The 25,477-nt window shown below is 53.1% G+C and overlaps 1 protein-coding gene across 2 annotated transcripts in view; it reads right to left on the bottom strand.

Annotated features, from left to right (window-relative positions):
- The window catches only part of LOC116937459 (glutathione S-transferase 3, mitochondrial-like), a 29,152-nt gene extending 10,541 nt beyond the window's left edge, over positions 1-18,611 (bottom strand). The window contains exons 1-2 of one of the 2 annotated variants that reach the window (XM_032944563.2): positions 17,862-18,611; positions 1,561-1,683 (exon numbers count right to left, since the gene is read on the bottom strand). In XM_032944563.2, the coding sequence (XP_032800454.2) occupies positions 1,561-1,683; positions 17,862-17,930 (192 nt within the window). In that variant the 5' untranslated portion in view covers positions 17,931-18,611. Of the gene's footprint in view, positions 1-1,560; positions 1,684-6,580; positions 6,700-17,861 lie in introns of those variants that run through there. The other variant, XM_076058440.1, reaches the window with a different exon arrangement.
- Between the last annotated feature and the right edge of the window lie 6,866 nt (positions 18,612-25,477).

The raw sequence follows: 25,477 nt of genomic DNA, 5'->3' as shown, positions 1-25,477 counted from the left end.
TCACAGACACACACAGAGACTCACAGAGACCCATATAGACCCACAGAGACACACAGAGACCCACAGAGACACACAGAGACCCACAGAGACACACAGACACCCACAGAGACACACAGAGACACGCAGAGATTCAGAGACACACAGAGACACACAGAGACTCAGAGACACACAGAAACCCACAGAGACCCACAGAGACAAATTGAGACATACAGAGACCCACATAGACACACACACAGACCCATAGAGGCCCACAGAGACCCACAGAGACCCACAGAGACTCACAGAGACCCACAGAGACTCACAGAGACACACAGAGACCCATAGAGACTCACAGAGACTCACAGAGACACACAGAGACCCACAGAGACTCACAGAGACTCAGAGACTCACAGAGACTCACAGAGACACACAGAGACCCACAGAGACTCAGATAGACTCACAGAGACACACAGAGACTCACAGAGACCCACAGAGACTCACAGAGACTCACAGAGACACACAGAGACACAGAGACACACAGAGACACAGAGACCCACAGAGACACACATAGACTCACAGAGACCCATAGAGACCCATAGAGACCCACAGAGACCCATAGAGACACACAGAGACCCACACACCCATAGAGACCCACAGAGACCCATAGAGACCCACAGAGACCCATAGAGACCCACAGAGACACACAGAGACACACAGAGACCCATAGAGACCCACAGAGACACACAGAGACCCACAGAGACTCACAGAGACACACAGAGACCCACAGAGACTCAGAGAGACTCACAGAGACCCACAGAGACTCACAGAGACACACAGAGACACACAGAGACACACAGAGACTCAGAGAGACCCACAGAGACTCAGAGACCCATAGAGACCCATCTATGAAGGCTACCAGCACTGTGGCACACACAGAGGGGGTGGTTGGCCACCACCACCACAACCACCACAACCACCACCACCACCACAACCACCACCCCCACCACCACCACCACCACAACCACCACCACCACCACCACAACCACCACCACCACCACAACCACCACCACCACAACCACCACCACCCCCACAACCACCACCATCACCACCACCACCACCACAACCACCACCACCACAACCACCACCACCACAACCACCACCACAACCACCAAAACCACCACCAACACAACCACCACCACCACAACCACCACCAATACCACCACCACCACCACCACAACCACCACCACCACAACCACCACCACCACCACCACAACCACCACCACCACAACCACCACCACAACCACCACCACCACCACAACCACCAAAACCACCACCACCACAACCACCACCACAACCACCACAACCACCACAACCACCACCCCCACAACCACCACCATCACCACCACCACCATCATCACCACCACCACCATCACCATCACCACCACCACCTTCACCACCACCCCCACCACCACCACCCCCACCACAACCACCACCACGCCCGGCCGCCTTTGTCTCTCCCCCCTTACCCCCCCTCACCCTCACCCCCTCCTCACCCTCACCCTCACCACCCCTCACCCTCACCGGGTGAGTGAAGGCCACCACCAGCACAAGGCCCAGCCACACTGGGTATCCTTCCAGCGTGTTCTGGTGAGCTCTCTGGATGCAGTTGAAGATGGTGGAGTCCTTTGAGTAGAGATCCGGATACTTGAGAGACAACCACAGAGCATCATCATCAGCATCATCATCATCATCAGCATCATCATCAGCATCATCATCAGTAGCAGCATCATCATCATCAGCAGCAGCATCATCATCAGTAGCAGCATCAGCAGCATTATCATCAGTAGCAGCATCATTATCATCAGCAGCATCATCATCAGCAGCATCATCATCATCAGCATTATCATCAGTAGCAGCATCAGCAGCATTATCATCAGTAGCAGCATCATTATCATCAGCAGCATCATCATCAGCAGCAGCATTATCATCAGTAGCAGCATCATCATCATCATCAGCAGCATCATCAGCAGCATCATCATCAGCAGCATCATCAGCATCATCATCAGCAGCATTATCATCAGCAGCATTATCATCAGTAGCAGCATCATCATCATCAGCATCATCAGTAGCAGCATCATCAGCATTATCATCAGTAGCAGCAGCATCATCATCAGTAGCATCATCATCATCATCAGTAGCAGCATCATTATCATCAGCATCATCATCAGCATCATCATGAGTGGGTGAGCGAGTGATGAGTGAGTGGGTGGGTGAGTGATGAGTGAGTGGGTTATGAGTTAGTGAGTGGGTGAGTGATGAGTGAGTGGGTGGGTGAGTGATGAGTGAGTGAGTGGTGAGTGAGTGGCTGATGAGTGAGTGGTGAGTGAGTGGCTGACTGACTGAGTGGTGAGTGGCTGACTGACTGACTGAGTGAGTGGCTGAGTGAGTGAATGGTGAGTGGCTGACTGAGTGAGTGACTGAGTGAGTGGTGAGTGACTGAGTGAGTGGCTGACTGAGTGAGTGGCTGACTGGGTGAGTGAGTGGTGAGTGAGTGACTAAGTGAGTGGCTGAGTGAGTGACTGAGTGAGTGGGTGAGTGAGTGGGTGAGTGGTGAGTGACTGAGTGAGTGGATGAGTGAGTGCCTGAGTGGTGAGTGAGTGACTGAGTGGCTGACTGACTGAGTGGCTGGGTGAGTGAGTGACTGAGTGAGTGACTGAGTGAGTGGTGAGTGAGTGGCTGAGTGAGTGACTGAGTGAGTGACTGGGTGAGTGAGTGACTGAGTGACTGAGTGAGTGACTGAGTGGTGAGTGACTGGGTGAGTGAGTGGCTGAGTGAGTGGCTGAGTGAGTGGTGAGTGAGTGGCTGAGTGAGTGGGTGAGGGAGTGAGTGAGTGGTGAGTGAGTGAGTGAGTGGTGAGTGGGTGATTGAGTGGTAAGTGAGTGAGTGAGTGGTGAGTGAGTGGCTGAGTGAGTGGCTGAGTGACTAGGTGAGTGTGTGGTGAGTGAGTGGTGAGTGAGTGGTAAGTGAGTGCGTGGCTGACTGAGTGAGTGACTGAGTGAGTGGTGAGTGGGTGACTGAGTGGTGAGTGACTGGGTGAGTGAGTGACTGGGTGAGTGAGTGGTGAGTGAGTGGTGAGTGGGTGAGTGGCTGAGTGACTGAGTGAGTGGGTGGTGAGTGAGTGGTGAGTGAGTGACTGGGTGAGTGAGTGACTGGGTGAATGAGTGGCTGGGTGAGTGACTGAGTGAGTGACTGAGTGACTGGGTGAGTGACTGGGTGAGTGTCTCCCCTCACCTTGACTGAGTGACTGGGTGAGTGACTGAGTGACTGGGTGAGTGTCTCCCCTCACCTTGACTGGGTGAGTGACTGGGTGAGTGACTGAGTGAGTGAGTGACTGGGTGAGTGACTGGGTGAGTGACTGGGTGAGTGACTGGGTGAGTGAGTGACTGGGTGAGTGACTGGGTGAGTGAGTGACTGGGTGACTGAGTGAGTGACTGACTGAGTGACTGGGTGAGTGACTGGGTGAGTGAGTGACTGAGTGAGTGACTGGGTGAGTGACTGGGTGAGTGACTGAGTGAGTGACTGAGTGACTGGGTGAGTGAATGACTGGGTGAGTGACTGGGTGAGTGTCTCCCCTCACCTTGACTGAGTGACTGGGTGAGTGACTGGGTGAGTGACTGGGTGAGTGTCTCCCCTCACCTTGACTGAGTGACTGGCTGCGTGACTGGGTCAGTGACTGGATGAGTGTCTCCCCTCACCTTGACTGAGTGACAGGGTGAGTGAGTCGTGAGTGACTTGGTGAGTGACTGGGTGAGTGACTGGGTGAGTGACTGAGTGATTGGGTGAGTGTCTCCCCTCACCTTGACTGAGTGACTGGGTGAGTGACTGGGTGAGTGAGTGGCTGAGTGAGTGACTGGGTGAGTGAGTCGTGAGTGACTGGGTGAGTGACTGGGTGACTTGGTGAGTGACTGGGTGAGTGACTGGGTGAGTGACTGGGTGAGTGACTGAGTGACTGGGTGAGTGTCTCCCCTCACCTTCACTGAGTGACTGGGTGACTGGGTGAGTGACTGGGTGAGTGAGTGACTGGGTGAGTGAGTCGTGAGTGACTGGGTGAGTGACTGGGTGAGTGTCTCCCCTCACCTTGACTGAGTGACTGGGTGAGTGACTGGGTGAGTGACTGGGTGAGTGACTCCCCTCACCTTGACTGAGTGACTGGGTGAGTGACTGGGTGAGTGACCGGGTGAGTGACCGGGTGAGTGTCTCCCCTCACCTTGACTGAGTGACTGATTGACTGGGTGAGTGACTGAGTGAGTGACTGAGTGAGTGACTGGGTGAGTGTCTCACCTTGACTGAGTGACTGAGTGTCTGGGTGAGTGACTGGGTGAGTGAGTGACTGGGTGAGTGAGTGGTGAGTGAGTGGTGAGTGGGTGATTGAGTGGTAAGTGAGTGAGTGAGTGGTGAGTGAGTGGTGAGTGAGTGGCTGAGTGACTAGGTGAGTGTGTGGTGAGTGAGTGGTGAGTGGGTGAGTGAGTGGTAAGTGAGTGCGTGGCTGACTGAGTGAGTGAGTGGTGAGTGGTGAGTGACTGAGTGAGTGGCTGAGTGAGTGAGTGACTGAGTGAGTGACTGGGTGAGTGAGTGGTGAGTGAGTGGGTGACTGAGTGGTGAGTGACTGGGTGAGTGAGTGACTGGGTGAGTGAGTGGTGAGTGAGTGACTGAGTGAGTGACTGAGTGACTGGGTGAGTGGCTGGGTGAGTGACTGGGTGAGTGTCTCCCCTCACCTTGACTGAGTGACTGGGTGAGTGACTGAGTGACTGGGTGAGTGTCTCCCCTCACCTTGACTGGGTGAGTGACTGGGTGAGTGACTGAGTGAGTGAGTGACTGGGTGAGTGACTGGGTGAGTGACTGGGTGAGTGAGTGACTGGGTGAGTGACTGGGTGAGTGAGTGACTGGGTGACTGAGTGAGTGACTGGGTGAGTGACTGAGTGGGAGAGTGACTGGGTGAGTGACTGGGTGAGTGAGTGACTGAGTGAGTGACTGAGTGACTGGGTGAGTGACTGGGTGAGTGACTGGATGAGTGTCTCCCCTCACCTTGACTGAGTGACTGGCTGAGTGACTGGGTGAGTGACTGGGTCAGTGACTGGGTGAGTGTCTCCCCTCACCTTCACTTAGTGACTGGGTGAGTGAGTGGCTGAGTGAGTGACTGGATGAGTGAGTCGTGAGTGACTGGGTGAGTGACTGGGTGAGTGACTGGGTAACTGGGTGAGTGACTGGGTGAGTGACTGGGTGAGTGACTGCGTGAGTGACTGAGTGACTGGGTGAGTGTCTCCCCTCACCTTCACTGAGTGACTGGGTGAGTGACTGAGTGAGTGGGTGACTGGGTGAGTGAGTGACTGAGTGACTGGGTGAGTGACTGGGTGAGTGAATGGGTGAGTGTCTCCCCTCACCTTGACTGAGTGACTGGGTGAGTGACTGGGTGAGTGACTGGGTGAGTGACTCCCCTCACCTTGACTGAGTGACTGAGTGACTGGGTGAGTGACTGGGTGAGTGACCGGGTGAGTGACTGGGTGAGTGTCTCACCTTGACTGAGTGACTGAGTGTCTGGGTGAGTGACTGGGTGAGTGTGTGACTGGGTGACTGAGTGACTGGGTGAGTGAGTGACTGAGTGACTGGGTGAGTGAGTGACTGAGTGAGTGACTGGGTGAGTGTCTCACCTTGACTGAGTGAGTGACTGAGTGACTGGGTGAGTGACTGAGTCACCTTGACTGAGTGACTGAGTGAGTGACTGAGTGACTGGATGAGTGACTGGGTGAGTGACTGGGTGAGTGAGTGAATGGGTGAGTGAGTGAGTGACTGGGTGAGTGTCTCACCTTGACTGAGTGACTGAGTAACTGGGTGAGTGACTGCCTGGGTGAGTGACTGCCTGGGTGAGTGACTGGGTGAGTGAGTGAGTGACTGGGTGAGTGACTGAGTCACCTTGACTGAGTGAGTGACTGGTTGAGTGAGTGACTGAGTGACTGGGTGAGTGACTGGGTGTGTGACTGAGTGAGTGACTGAGTGAGTGACTGGCTGAGTGACTGGGTGACTGAGTGACTGGGTGAGTGACTGAGTGACTGGGTGACTGAGTGAGTGACTGGGTGAGTGAGTGGTGAGTGACTGAGTGAGTGACTGGGTGAGTGAGTGACTGGGTGAGTGAGTGGTGAGTGACTGAGTGAGTGACTGGGTGACTGGGTGAGTGACTGAGTGACTGGGTGAGTAACTGGGTGAGTGACTGAGTGAGTGACTGAGTGACTGGGTGAGTGAGTGACTGGGTGAGTGACTGGGTGAGTGAGTGACTGAGTGACAGGGTGAGTGACTGAGTGACTGGGTGAGTGACCGGGTGAGTGACTGGGTGAGTGACTGAGTGACTGAGTCACCTTGACTGAGTGACTGGGTGAGTGACTGAGTCACCTTGACTGAGTGACTGGGTGAAGTGACTGAGTGACTGAGTGACTGACTGAGTGAGTGACTGAGTCACCTTGACTGAGTGAGTGACTGGGTGACTGAGTGACTGAGTGACTGGGTGACTGAGTGAGTGACTGAGTGAGTGACTGAGTGACTGAGTCACCTTGACTGAGTATTTCTTCCTGGCTAGCGTGACGTTGAGTGACAGGTACATCAGCATGACCCAGCTGTAGACAATCACCAAGATCACGAAGGCGAAGTGACTGGTGAGTGACTGGGTGAGTGGGTGAGTGACTGGGTGAGTGACTGGGTGAGTGACTGGGTGAGTGACTGAGTGAGTGACTGAGTGACTGGGTGAGTGACTGAGTCACCTTGACTGAGTATTTCTTCCTGGCTAGCGTGACGTTGAGTGACAGGTACATCAGCATGACCCAGCTGTAGACAATCACCAAGATCACGAAGGCGAAGTGACTGGTGAGTGACTGGGTGAGTGGGTGAGTGACTGAGTGAGTGAGTGACTGGTTGAGTGACTGAGTGAGTGACTGGGTGACTGAGTGACTGGTGAGTGACTGGGTGAGTGAGTGACTGGGTGAGTGACTGGGTGACTGAGTGACTGGTGAGTGACTGGGTGAGTGGGTGAGTGGGTGACTGAGTGAGTGACTGAGTGAGTGAGTGACTGAGTGAGTGGGTGAGTGACTGAGTGAGTGACTGACTGAGTGACTGAGTGAGTGACTGAGTGAGTCACCTTGACTGAGTATTTCTTCCTGGCTAGCGTGACGTTGAGTGACAGGTACATCAGCATGACCCAGCTGTAGACAATCACCAAGATCACGAAGGCGAAGTGACTGGTGAGTGACTGGGTGAGTGAGTGACTGAGTGACTGGGTGAGTGACTGAGTGAGTGACTGAGTGAGTCACCTTGACTGAGTATTTCTTCCTGGCTAGCGTGACGTTGAGTGACAGGTACATCAGCATGACCCAGCTGTAGACAATCACCAAGATCACGAAGGCGAAGTGACTGGTGAGTGACTGGGTGAGTGACTGAGTGAGTGAGTGACTGGTTGAGTGACTGAGTGAGTGACTGGGTGACTGAGTGACTGGTGAGTGACTGGGTGAGTGGGTGAGTGAGTGACTGGGTGAGTGACTGGGTGACTGAGTGACTGGTGAGTGACTGGGTGAGTGGGTGAGTGGGTGACTGAGTGAGTGACTGAGTGACTGAGTGAGTGAGTGACTGAGTGAGTGGGTGAGTGACTGAGTGAGTGACTGACTGAGTGACTGAGTGAGTGACTGAGTGAGTCACCTTGACTGAGTATTTCTTCCTGGCTAGCGTGACGTTGAGTGACAGGTACATCAGCATGACCCAGCTGTAGACAATCACCAAGATCACGAAGGCGAAGTGACTGGTGAGTGACTGGGTGAGTGAGTGACTGAGTGACTGGGTGAGTGACTGAGTGAGTGACTGAGTGAGTCACCTTGACTGAGTATTTCTTCCTGGCTAGCGTGACGTTGAGTGACAGGTACATCAGCATGACCCAGCTGTAGACAATCACCAAGATCACGAAGGCGAAGTGACTGGTGAGTGACTGGGTGAGTGAGTGACTGAGTGACTGGGTGAGTGACTGAGTGAGTGACTGAGTGAGTCACCTTGACTGAGTATTTCTTCCTGGCTAGCGTGACGTTGAGTGACAGGTACATCAGCATGACCCAGCTGTAGACAATCACCAAGATCACGAAGGCGAAGTGACTGGTGAGTGACTGGGTGAGTGGGTGAGTGACTGAGTGAGTGAGTGACTGGTTGAGTGACTGAGTGAGTGACTGGGTGACTGAGTGACTGGTGAGTGACTGGGTGAGTGGGTGAGTGAGTGACTGGGTGAGTGACTGGGTGACTGAGTGACTGGTGAGTGACTGGGTGAGTGGGTGACTGAGTGAGTGACTGAGTGACTGAGTGACTGAGTGACTGATTGAGTGGGTGAGTGACTGAGTGAGTGACTGACTGAGTGACTGAGTGAGTGACTGAGTGAGTCACCTTGACTGAGTATTTCTTCCTGGCTAGCGTGACGTTGAGTGACAGGTACATCAGCATGACCCAGCTGTAGACAATCACCAAGATCACGAAGGCGAAGTGACTGGTGAGTGACTGGGTGAGTGGGTGACTGAGTGACTGGGTGAGTGACTGAGTGACTGAGTGACTGGTGAGTGACTGACTGAGTGACTGAGTGAGTGACTGAGTGACTGGGTGAGTGAGTGACTGCGTGGGTGAGTGACTGAGTGAGTGACTGGGTGACTGAGTGACTGGGTGAGTGACTGAGTGACTGGGTGAGTGACTGAGTGAGTGACTGGGTGAGTGACTGACTGAGTGACTGGGTGAGTGACTGAGTGACTGACTGAGTGACTGGGTGAGTGAGTCACCTTGACTGAGTATTTCTTCCTGGCTAGCGTGACGTTGAGTGACAGGTACATCAGCATGACCCAGCTGTAGACAATCACCAAGATCACGAAGGCGAAGTGACTGGTGAGTGAGTGACTGAGTGAGTGAGTGACTGGGTGAGTGACTGAGTGAGTGAGTGACTGAGTGAGTGAGTGACTGGGTGAGTGACTGAGTGACTGAGTGAGTGACTGAGTGACTGGGTGAGTGACTGAGTGAGTGACTGGGTGAGTGACTGAGTGACTGAGTGAGTGACGGACTGAGTGACTGACTGAGTGACTGGGTGAGTGACTGACTGAGTGACTGAGTGAGTGAGTGACTGAGTCACCTTGACTGAGTATTTCTTCCTGGCTAGCGTGACGTTGAGTGACAGGTACATCAGCATGACCCAGCTGTAGACAATCACCAAGATCACGAAGGCGAAGTGACTGGTGAGTGACTGGGTGAGTGGGTGACTGAGCGACTGGGTGAGTGACTGGGTGAGTGACTGACTGAGTGAGTGACTGAGTGAGTCACCTTGACTGAGTATTTCTTCCTGGCTAGCGTGACGTTGAGTGACAGGTACATCAGCATGACCCAGCTGTAGACAATCACCAAGATCACGAAGGCGAAGTGACTGGTGAGTGACTGGGTGAGTGGGTGAGTGAGTGGGTGAGTGACTGAGTGACTGGGTGAGTGACTGAGTGAGTGACTGAGTGACTGACTGGGTGAGTGACTGAGTGAGTGACTGAGTGAGTGAGTGACTGGGTGAGTGACTGGGTGAGTGACTGGGTGAGTGAGTGACTGGGTGAGTGACTGACTGAGTGAGTGACTGAGTGAGTCACCTTGACTGAGTATTTCTTCCTGGCTAGCGTGACGTTGAGTGACAGGTACATCAGCATGACCCAGCTGTAGACAATCACCAAGATCACGAAGGCGAAGTGACTGGTGAGTGACTGGGTGAGTGGGTGAGTGACTGAGTGACTGAGTGAGTGACGGAGTGACTGAGTGAGTGACTGGGTGAGTGAGTGACTGACTGAGTGACTGAGTGAGTGACTGGGTGACTGAGTGAGTGACTGAGTGAGTGAGTGACTGGGTGAGTGACTGAGTGAGTGACTGAGTCACCTTGACTGAGTATTTCTTCCTGGCTAGCGTGACGTTGAGTGACAGGTACATCAGCATGACCCAGCTGTAGACAATCACCAAGATCACGAAGGCGAAGTGACTGGTGAGTGACTGGGTGAGTGGGTGAGTGACTGAGTGACTGAGTGAGTGACGGAGTGAGTGACTGAGTGACTGGTGAGTGACTGGGTGAGTGAGTGACTGAGTGACTGAGTGACTGACTGAGTGACTGAGTGAGTCACCTTGACTGAGTATTTCTTCCTGGCTAGCGTGACGTTGAGTGACAGGTACATCAGCATGACCCAGCTGTAGACAATCACCAAGATCACGAAGGCGAAGTGACTGGTGAGTGACTGGGTGAGTGAGTGACTGAGTGACTGGGTGAGTGACTGAGTGAGTGACTGAGTGAGTCACCTTGACTGAGTATTTCTTCCTGGCTAGCGTGACGTTGAGTGACAGGTACATCAGCATGACCCAGCTGTAGACAATCACCAAGATCACGATTGACTGGTGAGTGACTGGGTGAGTGAGTGACTGAGTGACTGGGTGAGTGACTGAGTGAGTGACTGAGTGAGTCACCTTGACTGAGTATTTCTTCCTGGCTAGCGTGACGTTGAGTGACAGGTACATCAGCATGACCCAGCTGTAGACAATCACCAAGATCACGAAGGCGAAGTGACTGGTGAGTGACTGGGTGAGTGGGTGAGTGACTGAGTGACTGAGTGAGTGACGGAGTGAGTGACTGAGTGACTGGTGAGTGACTGGGTGAGTGAGTGACTGAGTGACTGACTGAGTGACTGAGTGAGTCACCTTGACTGAGTATTTCTTCCTGGCTAGCGTGACGTTGAGTGACAGGTACATCAGCATGACCCAGCTGTAGACAATCACCAAGATCACGAAGGCGAAGTGACTGGTGAGTGACTGGGTGAGTGGGTGAGTGACTGAGTGACTGAGTGAGTGACGGAGTGAGTGACTGAGTGACTGGTGAGTGACTGGGTGAGTGAGTGACTGAGTGACTGAGTGACTGACTGAGTGACTGAGTGAGTCACCTTGACTGAGTATTTCTTCCTGGCTAGCGTGACGTTGAGTGACAGGTACATCAGCATGACCCAGCTGTAGACAATCACCAAGATCACGAAGGCGAAGTGACTGGTGAGTGACTGGGTGAGTGAGTGACTGAGTGACTGGGTGAGTGACTGAGTGAGTGACTGAGTGAGTCACCTTGACTGAGTATTTCTTCCTGGCTAGCGTGACGTTGAGTGACAGGTACATCAGCATGACCCAGCTGTAGACAATCACCAAGATCACGAAGGCGAAGTGACTGGTGAGTGACTGGGTGAGTGAGTGACTGAGTGACTGGGTGAGTGACTGAGTGAGTGACTGAGTGAGTCACCTTGACTGAGTATTTCTTCCTGGCTAGCGTGACGTTGAGTGACAGGTACATCAGCATGACCCAGCTGTAGACAATCACCAAGATCACGAAGGCGAAGTGACTGGTGAGTGACTGGGTGAGTGAGTGACTGAGTGACTGGGTGAGTGACTGAGTGAGTGACTGAGTGAGTCACCTTGACTGAGTATTTCTTCCTGGCTAGCGTGACGTTGAGTGACAGGTACATCAGCATGACCCAGCTGTAGACAATCACCAAGATCACGAAGGCGAAGTGACTGGTGAGTGACTGGGTGAGTGAGTGACTGAGTGACTGGGTGAGTGACTGAGTGAGTGACTGAGTGAGTCACCTTGACTGAGTATTTCTTCCTGGCTAGCGTGACGTTGAGTGACAGGTACATCAGCATGACCCAGCTGTAGACAATCACCAAGATCACGAAGGCGAAGTGACTGGTGAGTGACTGGGTGAGTGAGTGACTGAGTGACTGGGTGAGTGACTGAGTGAGTGACTGAGTGAGTGACTGAGTCACCTTGACTGAGTATTTCTTCCTGGCTAGCGTGACGTTGAGTGACAGGTACATCAGCATGACCCAGCTGTAGACAATCACCAAGATCACGAAGGCGAAGTGACTGGTGAGTGACTGGGTGAGTGAGTGACTGAGTGAGTGACTGAGTGAGTGACTGGGTGAGTGACTGGGTGAGTGACTGAGTGAGTGAGTGGGTGAGTGACTGGGTGAGTGAGTGAGTGGGTGAGTGACTGAGTGAGTGACTGGGTGAGTGACTGAGTGAGTGACTGGGTGAGTGAGTGGTGAGTGACTGACTGAGTGACTGGGTGAGTGAGTGACTGGGTGAGTGACTGAGTGACTGGGTGAGTGAGTGAGTGACTGAGTGAGTGAGTGGGTGAGTGAGTGACTGGGTGAGTGGGTGAGTGAATGGGTGAGTGACTGGGTGAGTGACTGAGTGACTGGGTGAGTGAGTGACTGAGTGAGTGGGTGAGTGACTGAGTGAGTGACTGACTGAGTGACTGAGTGAGTGACTGAGTGAGTCACCTTGACTGAGTATTTCTTCCTGGCTAGCGTGACGTTGAGTGACAGGTACATCAGCATGACCCAGCTGTAGACAATCACCAAGATCACGAAGGCGAAGTGACTGGTGAGTGACTGGGTGAGTGGGTGAGTGAGTGGGTGAGTGACTGAGTGACTGGGTGAGTGACTGAGTGAGTGACTGAGTGACTGACTGGGTGAGTGACTGAGTGAGTGACTGAGTGAGTGACTGGGTGAGTGACTGGGTGAGTGACTGGGTGAGTGAGTGACTGGGTGAGTGACTGGGTGAGTGAGTGAGTGGGTGAGTGACTGGGTGAGTGACTGGGTGAGTGACTGAGTGACTGGGTGAGTGACTGAGTCACCTTGACTGAGTATTTCTTCCTGGCTAGCGTGACGTTGAGTGACAGGTACATCAGCATGACCCAGCTGTAGACAATCACCAAGATCACGAAGGCGAAGTGACTGGTGAGTGACTGGGTGAGTGGGTGACTGACTGGGTGAGTGACTGAGTGAGTGACTGGGTGAGTGACTGAGTGACTGGGTGAAGTGACTGAGTGACTGAGTGAGTGACTGAGTGAGTCACCTTGACTGAGTATTTCTTCCTGGCTAGCGTGACGTTGAGTGACAGGTACGTCAGCATGACCCAGCTGTAGACAATCACCAAGATCACGAAGGCGAAGTGACTGGTGAGTGACTGGGTGAGTGGGTGAGTGACTGAGTGACTGAGTGAGTGACGGAGTGACTGAGTGAGTGACTGGGTGAGTGAGTGACTGACTGAGTGACTGAGTGAGTGACTGGGTGACTGAGTGAGTGACTGACTGAGTGACTGGGTGAGTGAGTGACTGAGTGACTGAGTGAGTGACTGAGTCACCTTGACTGAGTATTTCTTCCTGGCTAGCGTGACGTTGAGTGACAGGTACATCAGCATGACCCAGCTGTAGACAATCACCAAGATCACGAAGGCGAAGTGACTGGTGAGTGACTGGGTGAGTGGGTGAGTGACTGAGTGACTGAGTGAGTGACTGAGTGAGTGACTGGGTGAGTGAGTGACTGACTGAGTGACTGAGTGAGTGACTGGGTGACTGGGTGACTGAGTGAGTGACTGAGTGACTGGGTGAGTGAGTGACTGGGTGAGTGACTGAGTGAGTGACTGAGTGAGTCACCTTGACTGAGTATTTCTTCCTGGCTAGCGTGACGTTGAGTGACAGGTACATCAGCATGACCCAGCTGTAGACAATCACCAAGATCACGAAGGCGAAGTGACTGGTGAGTGACTGGGTGAGTGACTGAGTGACTGAGTGGGTGAGTGACTGACTGAGTGACTGAGTGACTGAGTGAGTGACTGAGTGACTGGGTGAGTGAGTGACTGCGTGGGTGAGTGACTGAGTGAGTGACTGGGTGACTGAGTGACTGGGTGAGTGACTGAGTGACTGGGTGAGTGACTGAGTGAGTGACTGGGTGAGTGACTGACTGAGTGACTGGGTGAGTGACTGAGTGACTGACTGAGTGAGTGAGTGAGTCACCTTGACTGAGTATTTCTTCCTGGCTAGCGTGACGTTGAGTGACAGGTACATCAGCATGACCCAGCTGTAGACAATCACCAAGATCACGAAGGCGAAGTGACTGGTGAGTGACTGGGTGAGTGGGTGAGTGAGTGGGTGAGTGACTGAGTGAGTGACTGGGTGAGTGACTGAGTGACTGGGTGAAGTGACTGAGTGACTGAGTGACTGGTGAGTGACTGGGTGAGTGGGTGACTGACTGGGTGAGTGACTGGGTGAGTGACTGAGTGACTGAGTGACTGGGTGAGTGACTGAGTCACCTTGACTGAGTATTTCTTCCTGGCTAGCGTGACGTTGAGTGACAGGTACATCAGCATGACCCAGCTGTAGACAATCACCAAGATCACGAAGGCGAAGTGACTGGTGAGTGACTGGGTGAGTGACTGAGTGAGTGACTGACTGGGTGAGTGACTGACTGAGTGACTGAGTGAGTGACTGACTGACTGAGTGAGTGACTGAGTCACCTTGACTGAGTATTTCTTCCTGGCTAGCGTGACGTTGAGTGACAGGTACATCAGCATGACCCAGCTGTAGACAATCACCAAGATCACGAAGGCGAAGTGACTGGTGAGTGACTGGGTGAGTGAGTGACTGAGTGACTGACTGAGTGACTGGGTGAGTGAGTGAGTCACCTTGACTGAGTATTTCTTCCTGGCTAGCGTGACGTTGAGTGACAGGTACATCAGCATGACCCAGCTGTAGACAATCACGAAGATCACGAAGGCGAAGTGACTGGTGATTGACTGGGTGAGTGGGTGAGTGACTGGGTGAGTGAGTGGGTGAGTGACTGGGTGAGTGAGTGACTGGGTGAGTGACTGAGTGACTGGGTGAGTGACTGAGTGAGTGACTGGGTGAGTGAGTGACTGGGTGAGTGACTGGGTGAGTGAGTGACTGGGTGAGTGACTGAGTGACTGGGTGAGTGACTGAGTGACTGACTGAGTGACTGAGTGAGTGACTGAGTGAGTGACTGAGTGAGTGACTGAGTGAGTCACCTTGACTGAGTATTTCTTCCTGGCTAGCGTGACGTTGAGTGAGAGGTACATCAGCATGACCCAGCTGTAGACAATCACCAAGATCACGAAGGCGAAGTGACTGGTGAGTGAGTGACTGAGTGAGTGAGTGACTGGGTGAGTGACTGAGTGAGTGAGTGACTGAGTGAGTGAGTGACTGGGTGAGTGACTGAGTGACTGAGTGAGTGACTGAGTGACTGGGTGAGTGACTGAGTGACTGTGTGAGTGACTGAGTGACTGGGTGAGTGACTGGGTGAGTGAGTGACTGGGTGAGTGACTGGGTGAGTGACTGACTGAGTGAGTGACTGAGTGAGTCACCTTGACTGAGTATTTCTTCCTGGCTAGCGTGACGTTGAGTGACAGGTACATCAGCATGACCCAGCTGTAGACAATCACCAAGATCACGAAGGCGAAGTGACTGGTGAGTGACTGGGTGAGTGGGTGACTGAGTGACTGGGTGAGTGACTGAGTGACTGAGTGGGTGAGTGACTGACTGAGTGACTGAGTGACTGAGTGAGTGACTGAGTGACTGGGTGAGTGAGTGACTGCGTGGGTGAGTGACTGAGTGAGTGACTGGGTGACTGAGTGACTGGGTGAGTGACTGAGTGACTGGGTGAGTGACTGACTGAGTGACTGGGTGAGTGACTGACTGAGTGACTGGGTGAGTGACTGGGTGAGTGAGTGACTGAGTGACTGAGTGAGTCACCTTGACTGAGTATTTCTTCCTGGCTAGCGTGACGTTGAGTGACAGGTACATCAGCATGACCCAGCTGTAGACAATCACCAAGATCACGAAGGCGAAGTGACTGGTGAGTGACTGGGTGAGTGGGTGAGTGACTGAGTGACTGAGTGACTGGTTGAGTGACTGAGTGAGTGACTGGGTGACTGAGTGACTGGTGAGTGACTGGGTGAGTGGGTGAGTGAGTGACTGGGTGAGTGACTGGGTGACTGAGTGACTGGTGAGTGACTGGGTGAGTGGGTGACTGAGTGAGTGACTGAGTGACTGAGTGAGTGACTGAGTGAGTGGGTGAGTGACTGAGTGAGTGACTGAGTGAGTGACTGAGTGAGTGACTGAGTCACCTTGACTGAGTATTTCTTCCTGGCTAGCGTGACGTTGAGTGACAGGTACATCAGCATGACCCAGCTGTAGACAATCACCAAGATCACGAAGGCGAAGTGACTGGTGAGTGACTGGGTGAGTGAGTGACTGAGTGAGTGACTGAGTGAGTGACTGGGTGAGTGACTGAGTGACTGGGTGAGTGACTGAGTGACTGGGTGAGTGACTGAGTGAGTGACTGAGTGAGTGACTGACTGGGTGAGTGACTGAGTGAGTGAGTGACTGAGTGAGTGAGTGACTGGGTGAGTGAGTGACTGAGTGACTGGGTGAGTGACTGAGTGAGTCACCTTGACTGAGTATTTCTTCCTGGCTAGCGTGACGTTGAGTGACAGGTACATCAGCATGACCCAGCTGTAGACAATCACCAAGATCACGAAGGCGAAGTGACTGGTGAGTGACTGGGTGAGTGACTGAGTGAGTGACTGAGTGACTGGGTGAGTGACTGGGTGAGTGACTGAGTGAGTGACTGAGTGACTGGGTGAGTGACTGAGTGAGTGACTGGGTGAGTGACTGGGTGACTGAGTGACTGGGTGAGTGACTGGGTGAGTGAGTGACTGGGTGAGTGACTGGGTGAGTGACTGACTGAGTGAGTGACTGGGTGAGTGAGTGACTGAGTGACTGGGTGAGTGACTGAGTGAGTGACTGAGTGACTGACTGAGTGACTGAGTGAGTGACTGAGTGAGTCACCTTGACTGAGTATTTCTTCCTGGCTAGCGTGACGTTGAGTGACAGGTACATCAGCATGACCCAGCTGTAGACAATCACCAAGATCACGAAGGCGAAGTGACTGGTGAGTGACTGGGTGAGTGGGTGAGTGACTGAGTGAGTGAGTGACTGGTTGAGTGACTGAGTGAGTGACTGGGTGACTGAGTGACTGGTGAGTGACTGGGTGAGTGGGTGAGTGAGTGACTGGGTGAGTGACTGGGTGACTGAGTGACTGGTGAGTGACTGGGTGAGTGGGTGAGTGGGTGACTGAGTGAGTGACTGAGTGAGTGAGTGACTGAGTGACTGGGTGAGTGACTGAGTGAGTGACTGAGTGACTGAGTCACCTTGACTGAGTATTTCTTCCTGGCTAGCGTGACGTTGAGTGACAGGTACATCAGCATGACCCAGCTGTAGACAATCACCAAGATCACGAAGGCGAAGTGACTGGTGAGTGAGTGACTGAGTGACTGGGTGAGTGACTGACTGAGTGAGTGACTGAGTGAGTCACCTTGACTGAGTATTTCTTCCTGGCTAGCGTGACGTTGAGTGACAGGTACATCAGCATGACCCAGCTGTAGACAATCACCAAGATCACGAAGGCGAAGTGACTGGTGAGTGAGTGACTGGGTGAGTGACTGAGTGACTGACTGAGTGAGTGACTGAGTGAGTCACCTTGACTGAGTATTTCTTCCTGGCTAGCGTGACGTTGAGTGACAGGTACATCAGCATGACCCAGCTGTAGACAATCACCAAGATCACGAAGGCGAAGTGACTGGTGAGTGAGTGACTGAGTGAGTGACTGGGTGAGTGAGTGACTGGGTGAGTGACTGACTGAGTGAGTGACTGAGTGAGTCACCTTGACTGAGTATTTCTTCCTGGCTAGCGTGACGTTGAGTGACAGGTACATCAGCATGACCCAGCTGTAGACAATCACCAAGATCACGAAGGCGAAGTGACTGGTGAGTGAGTGACTGGGTGAGTGACTGAGTGACTGACTGAGTGAGTGACTGAGTGAGTCACCTTGACTGAGTATTTCTTCCTGGCTAGCGTGACGTTGAGTGACAGGTACATCAGCATGACCCAGCTGTAGACAATCACCAAGATCACGAAGGCGAAGTGGGTCTGCAGGGGCAGACCCACGACAGGAGACGCAGCCGCAGACGCCATCGCCGCAGAGGTGGAGAGAAAAGCGCGGGAAAGAGCCACAACAACCACCACAACAATAACCACCACAACCACCACCACAACAACCACTACAACAACAACCACCACCACAACAATAACAACCACTACAACTACAACAACCACCACAACCACAACAATAACAACCACAACAACCACTACAACAACAACCACCACAACAACCACCACTACCACAACAATAACAACCACAACAACCACTACAACAACAACCACAACAATAACAAACAACCACTAGAACAACATCCACCACAACAATAACAACCACAACCACCACAACAACCACTACAACAACAACCACAACAATAACAACCACAACCACCACAACAACAACAACCACAACAACCACTACAATAACAACAAACAACCACAATAACAACCACAACAACAACCACAACAACAACCAAGACCACAACAACAACCACCACCACAACAACAACTAAGACAACAACAACAACTAAGACCACCACAACAACCACGACCACAACCACAACAACCACTAGAACAACCACAACAACCACTACAACAACAACTAAGACAACAACAACTAAGACAACAACAACAACAACTAAGACCACCACCACCACCACAGCAGCAGCGAGTGGAGTTTGGACCGTGACCTCAACTCAACTCGATGACGCGCTGCGGGGGGGGGCGGGGCAATCTCCTTCCGGAAGAGTGCCCCGCCCCTCCAACAAAACGGGCGGTAGACGTCTACCGGAGCTGCGTCTTCATGTTAATCGATGGGAGCTTCATCTTCCGGAAGATATCTTCTGGAAGATGGATGAGACCCCACCAACAAACAAAACGGGCGGTAGACGTCTACCGGATCTGCGTCTTCATGTTAATCGATGGGAGCTTCTTCTTCCGGAAGATCTCTTCCGGAAGGATGAGACCCCCACCAACAAAACGGGCGGTAGACGTCTACCGGATCTGCGTCTTAATGTTAATCGATGGGAGCTTCATCTTCCGGAAGATATCTTCTGGAAGATGGATGAGACCCCACCAACAAACAAAACAGGCGGTAGACGTCTACCGGATCTGCGTCTTCATGTTAATCGATGGGAGCTTCATCTTCCGGAAGATCTCTTCCGGAAGGAAGAGACCCCACCAACAAAACGGGCGGTAGACGTCTACCGGATCTGCGTCTTCATGTTAATCGATGGGAGCTTCATCTTCCGGAAGATATCTTCTGGAAGATGGATGAGACCCCACCAACAAACAAAACGGGCGGTAGACGTCTACCGGATCTGCGTCTTCATGTTAATCGATGGGAGCTTCTTCTTCCGGAAGATCTCTTCCGGAAGGATGAGACCCCCACCAACAAAACGGGCGGTAGACGTCTACCGGAGCTGCGTCTTCATGTTAATTGATGGGAACTTCATCTTCCGGAAGATATCTTCTGGAAGATGGATGAGACCCCACCAACAAACAAAACGGGCGGTAGACGTCTACCGGATCTGCGTCTTCATGTTAATCGATGGGAGCTTCTTCTTCCGGAAGATCTCTTCCGGAAGGATGAGACCCCCACCAACAAAACGGGCGGTAGACGTCTACCGGATCTGCGTCTTCATGTTAATCGATGGGAGCTTCATCTTCCGGAAGATCTCTTCCGGAAGGAAGAGACCCCACCAACAAAACGGGCGGTAGACGTCTACCGGAGCTGCGTCTTCATGTTAATTGATGGGAACTTCATCTTCCGGAAGATATCTTCTGGAAGATGGATGAGACCCCACCAACAAACAAAACGGGCGGTAGACGTCTACCGGATCTGCGTCTTCATGTTAATCGATGGGAGCTTCTTCTTCCGGAAGATCTCTTCCGGAAGAGTGTCGCGCCCCTCCAACAAAACGGGCGGTAGATGTCTACCGGATCTGCGTCTTCATGTTAATCGATGGGAGCTTCTTCTTCTGGAAGTTGGATGAGACCCCCACCAACAAAACGGGCGGTAGACGCCTACCGGATCTGCGTCTTCATGTTAATCGATGGGAGCGTCATCTTCCGGAAGATATCTTCTGGAAGATGGATGAGACCCCCTTGCCCCCAACAAAACAGGCGGTAGACGTCTACCGGATCTGCGTCTTCATGTTAATCGATGGGAGCTTCATCTTCCGGAAGATATCTTCTGGAAGATGGATGAGACCCCTTGCTCCCAACAAAACGGGCGGTAGACGTCTACCGGATCCGCGTCTTAATGTAATCGATGGGAGCTTCATCTTCCGGAAGAACTCTTCCGGAAGATGGGCGGGATCCCCTCGCCTTCAACAAAACGGGCGGTAGACGTCTACCGGATCCGCGTCTTAATGTAATCGATGGGAGCTCCATCTTCCGGAAGATGTCTTCTGGAAGATGGATGGTCCCTCTACTACCCCAAAGAAACGAGCGGTAGACGCCAACCGGACCCACTGGAATGTAAATCAATGGGGGCTCTTCCGGAAGATATCTTCCAGAAGAGGGGGCTACCAATAAAACGCACGGAAGCGGTCTACCATAACCACTCTCAACGTTAATCAATGGGAGCTCCATCTTCCGGAAGAAGGGGCTACCAATAAAACGGACGGTAGCCGTCTACCGGACCCTCTCAACGTTAATCAATGGGTGCTCCATCTTCCGGAAGACACAGTTATCCACAATTTACACCATCCCCATCACCACCACCAGTACCATCATCATCACCACCACTTCCATCACCACCATCATCATCACCACCACCACTTCCATCACCACCAGTACCATCATCACCACCACCACTTCCATCCCCACCAGTACCATCATCCCCACCAGTACCATCATCATCACCACCACCATCACCACCAGTACCATCATCACCACCAGTACCATCATCAGCACCACCACCACCATCATCAGCACCACCACCACCGCCACAATCACCACCAATAGTACCATCACCATCACCACCACAATCACCATAATCACCACCAGTACCATCACCATCATCACCACCATCACTATCACCATCACCACAATCACCATCACCACCACCACTATCACCATCATCACCACCACCATCACCATCATCACCACCATCACTATCACCATCACCACAATCACCATCACCACCACCACTATCACCATCATCACCACCACCACCACCATCATCACCACCACCACCATCACGACGAGGGGCTCTCCCCCTGGACGTCGTGGGTGCAGACTGCGGGCTGTGTCAAGGGGCTGTGGAGTTGAACTGCGACCGAGATTGGGGGAGCCGAGAGAGGGAATCACCACCACCACCACCAGTACCATCACCACCACCAGTACCATCATCACCACCAGTACCATCATCATCACCACCACTTCCATCACCACCATCATCATCACCACCACCACTTCCATCACCACCAGTACCATCATCCCCACCACCACTTCCATCACCACCAATAGTACCATCACTATCACCATCATCACCACCACCACAATCACCACCATCACCACCATCAGTACCATCACCACCACCAGTACCATCACCACCATCATCACCACCACCACCATCACGACGAGAGGCTCTCCCTCTGGACGTCGTGGGTGCCGACTGCGGGCTGTGGAGTTGAACTGCGACCGAGATTGGGGGAGCCGAGAGAGGGAAGCCGTTGTTGAAGTTGTCCACACCAGGGCGTGCACGCACTTTGACGCGCCTCTAGTAAATAAAAAAATATAACAGGAGGCGGATTCCACAATACGAGACGGAGCAGCGTTGGGGGCGATGGTGGTGGTGATGGTGGTAGTGGTGGTGATGATGGCCTCAAGGTGCACGTGGCCTGGCACAAGCGTCGTGGTGACGTCACCGCCACTTAGTGGCGATTGTTGTTGTTTGTAGTGATGATGGTAGTGGTGATGGTACTGATAGTGGTGATGGTACTGATGATAGTGATGGTAGTGATGGTGGTACTGATGATAGTGGTGATGGTACTGATGATAGTGGTGATGATAGTAGTGATGATGGTGGTAGTGGTGATGCTGATAGTGGTGATGGTAGTGGTACTGATGATAGTGGTGATGATAGTGATGATGGTGGTAGTGGTGATGCTGATAGTGGTGATGGTAGTGGTACTGATGGTAGTGATGGTGGTACTGATGATAGTGGTGATGGTACTGATGATAGTGGTGATGATAGTAGTGATGATGGTGGTAGTGGTGATGCTGATAGTGGTGATGGTAGTGGTACTGATGATAGTGGTGATGGTAGTGATGATAGTGATGGTACTGATAAGTGATGGTGGTGATGATGGTAGTGGTGATGGTACTGATGATAGTGGTGATCACAGTGGTGATGGTGGTACTGATGATAGTGGTGATGGTACTGATGGTAGTGGTGATGGTAGTGGTGATGGTACTGATGATAGTGGTGATGATGGTAGTGGTGATGATAGTGGTGATGATGGTACTGATCATAGTGGTGATGGTACCGATGATAGTGGTGATCATAGTGGTGATACTGATGATAGTGATGATGGTACTGATGATAGTAATGATGGTAGTGGTGATGATGGTAGTGGTGATGATGGTAGTGGTGATGGTACTGATGATAGTGGTGATCATAGTGGTGATGGTGGTACTGATGATAGTGATGATGGTACTGATGATAGTGATGATGGTAGTGGTGATGGTACAGATGATAGTGTTGATGGTACTGATGATAGTGGTGATGATGTAGGTGGTGTAGACGTCAGTGATGACGGTGTTTGTTGATGTTAAAAGGCACCAGGGTCGTGTTTAAAAAATCCATTTATTATCAGAGCCGGAGTCCAACGGATCACCATCATCACCATCAGGATCATCATCATCACCGCCACCATCATCATCACCACCATCATCGCCGCCAAGATCACCACCATCACCGCCACCATCACCATCATCATCACCGCCAAGATCACCACCATCAAGGATCAACATCACCACCACCAACACCACCACCATCATCACCATCATCATCGCCGCCAAGATCACCACCATCATCGATCACCATCACTACCATCATCTCGTTGTCCGGCTACAGCTCTTGACTACAAAACCGAATGAATGAACGCACGCACAGAGACTTGAGGGGGCAGGGGGGGGGTGGAGTGAGAAGGAGAGTGGCAGGGGGGAGAGAGACAGGGGGGAGAGAGACAGAGGGAGAAAGACACGGGGAGAGAGACAGGGAGAGAGAGACAGGGTGAGAGAGACAGGGGGAGAGAGACAGGGGGGAGAGAGAGACATGGGGGAGAGAGACAGGGTGAGAGAGACAGGGTGAGAGAGACAGGGTGAGACAGCGAGAGAGAGACAGAGAGACAACGAGAGAGAGACACGGGGAGAGAGACAGGGAGAGACAGGGAGAGAGAGACGGAGAGAGAGACAGGGAGAGACAGGGGGAGAGAGACAGGGGGAGAGAGAAAGGGGGAGAGAGACATGGGGGAGAGAGACAGGGGGAGAAAGACACGGGGAGAGAGACAGGGAGAGAGAGACAGAGGGAGAAAGACACGGGGAGAAAGACACGGGGAGAGAGACAGGGAGAGACAGCGAGAGAGAGACACGGGGAGAGAGACAGGGAGAGACAGGGAGAGAGAGACAGGGAGAGAGAGACAGAGAGACACGGGGAGAGAGACAGGGAGAGACAGGGAGAGAGAGACACGGGGAGAGAGACAGGGAGAGAGAGAGACGGAGAGACAGGGAGAGACAGAGACACGGAGAGACAAGGAGAGAGAGACACGGGGAGAGAGACACGGGGAGAGAGACACGGGGAGAGAGAGACGGGGAGAGAGAGACGGGGAGAGAGACAGGGGGAGAGAGAGACAGGGGGAGAGAGACACGGGGAGAGAGACACGGGGAGAGAGACACGGGGAGACAGCGAGAGAGACAGAGGGAGAGAGACACGGAGAGACAAGGAGAGAGAGACACGGCGAGAGAGACACGGAGAGACAAGGAGAGAGAGACACGGGGAGAGAGACACGGGGAGAGAGAGACGGGGAGAGAGAGACAGGGGGAGAGAGACAGGGGGAGAGAGACACGGGGAGAGAGACAGGGAGAAACACGGGGAGAGGGACACGGGGAGAGAGAGACGGGGAGAGAGACAGGGGGAGAGAGAGACAGGGGGAGAGAGACACGGGGAGAGAGACGGGGAGAGGGACACGGGGAGAGAGAGACGGGGAGAGAGACAGGGGGAGAGAGACAGGGAGAGAGAGACGGGGAGAGAGAGACAGGGGGAGAGAGACAGGGGGAGAGAGACACGGGGAGAGAGACACGGGGAGAGGGACACGGGGAGAGAGAGACGGGGAGAGAGACAGGGGGAGAGAGAGACAGGGGAAGAGAGACAGGGGGAGAGAGACAGGGAGAGAGAGACACGGGGAGAGAGACTGGGGGAGAGACACGGAGAGAGAGACAGGGAGAGAGACGGGGAGAGAGAGACAGGGTGAGAGAGACAGGGGGAGAGAGACACGGGGAGAGAGAGACGGGGAGAGAGAGAGACGGGGAGAGAGACGGGGAGAGAGACAGGGAGCGAGAGACAGGGGGAGAGAGACAAGCGGAGAGACATAGGGAGAGAGACACGGGGAGAGACAGGGAGAGAGACACAGGGAGAGACAGGGAGAGAGAGAGACAGGGGGAGAGAGACACAGGGGGAGAGTGACAGAGGGGGGGGTAGTGGCAGGGGTAGTGGCAGTGGGATGTATAGCGAGAGGGTAAGGAGCTACACACGCAGTAAACTCAAATAATAAACGCACGTACACACAAAGTCGTCACTCCACATCATCACCAGCGCCGAAATAACCATCATCATCATCACCACCATCACCACCACCATCATCATCATCACCACCATCACCACCATCATCATCAACATCAACAAACTACCCGCTAACCCCCTCATCATTAACCCATTGACCCAGCCCCTACTCCACAGCCAACTCGTCAACCCACAAACACAGCCCCCTCCCTCCCTCCCTCCCCCCCCCACTAAAACCCATCAAAAACCCACCCAACTAACCCATGCAAACCCGCCCACTAACCTGCCCACTAGCCCACCCACTAGCCCATCCAACCCCCACCCAACTAGCCCATGCAAACCCACCCACTAACCCAACCCAACTAAGCCCACCAAAAACCCACCCAACTAACCCATCAAAACCCCCCCCCCCCCTCTCCCCCAATCAAAACCCACCCACTAACCTGCCCACTAACCCACCCACTAACCCACCCAACTAGCCCACCAAAAACCCACCCCAATCAAAACCCACCCAAACTAACCCACCCAACTAGCCCACCAAAAACCCACCCACTAACCTGCCCACTAACCCACCCAACTAGCCCACCAAAAACCCACCCACTAACCTGCCCACTAACCCACCCACTAACCCACCCAACTAGCCCACCAAAAACCCCCCCCAATCAAAACCCACCCAAACTAACCCACCCAACTAGCCCACCAAAAACCCACCCACTAACCTGCCCACTAACCCACCCACTAACCCACCCAACTAGCCCACCAAAAACCCACCCACTAAGCCACCCACTAGCCC

Source organism: Petromyzon marinus (genome assembly GCF_048934315.1).
Source record: "Petromyzon marinus isolate PM22_M1 ecotype Great Lakes invasive population chromosome 73 unlocalized genomic scaffold, UKy_Petmar_22M1.pri1.0 chr73_unloc.6, whole genome shotgun sequence".
Lineage (NCBI taxonomy): Eukaryota > Metazoa > Chordata > Hyperoartia > Petromyzontiformes > Petromyzontidae > Petromyzon > Petromyzon marinus.
Note: the sequence above shows the minus strand (reverse complement) of the source record. Positions and strands in the feature narration are given on the sequence as shown.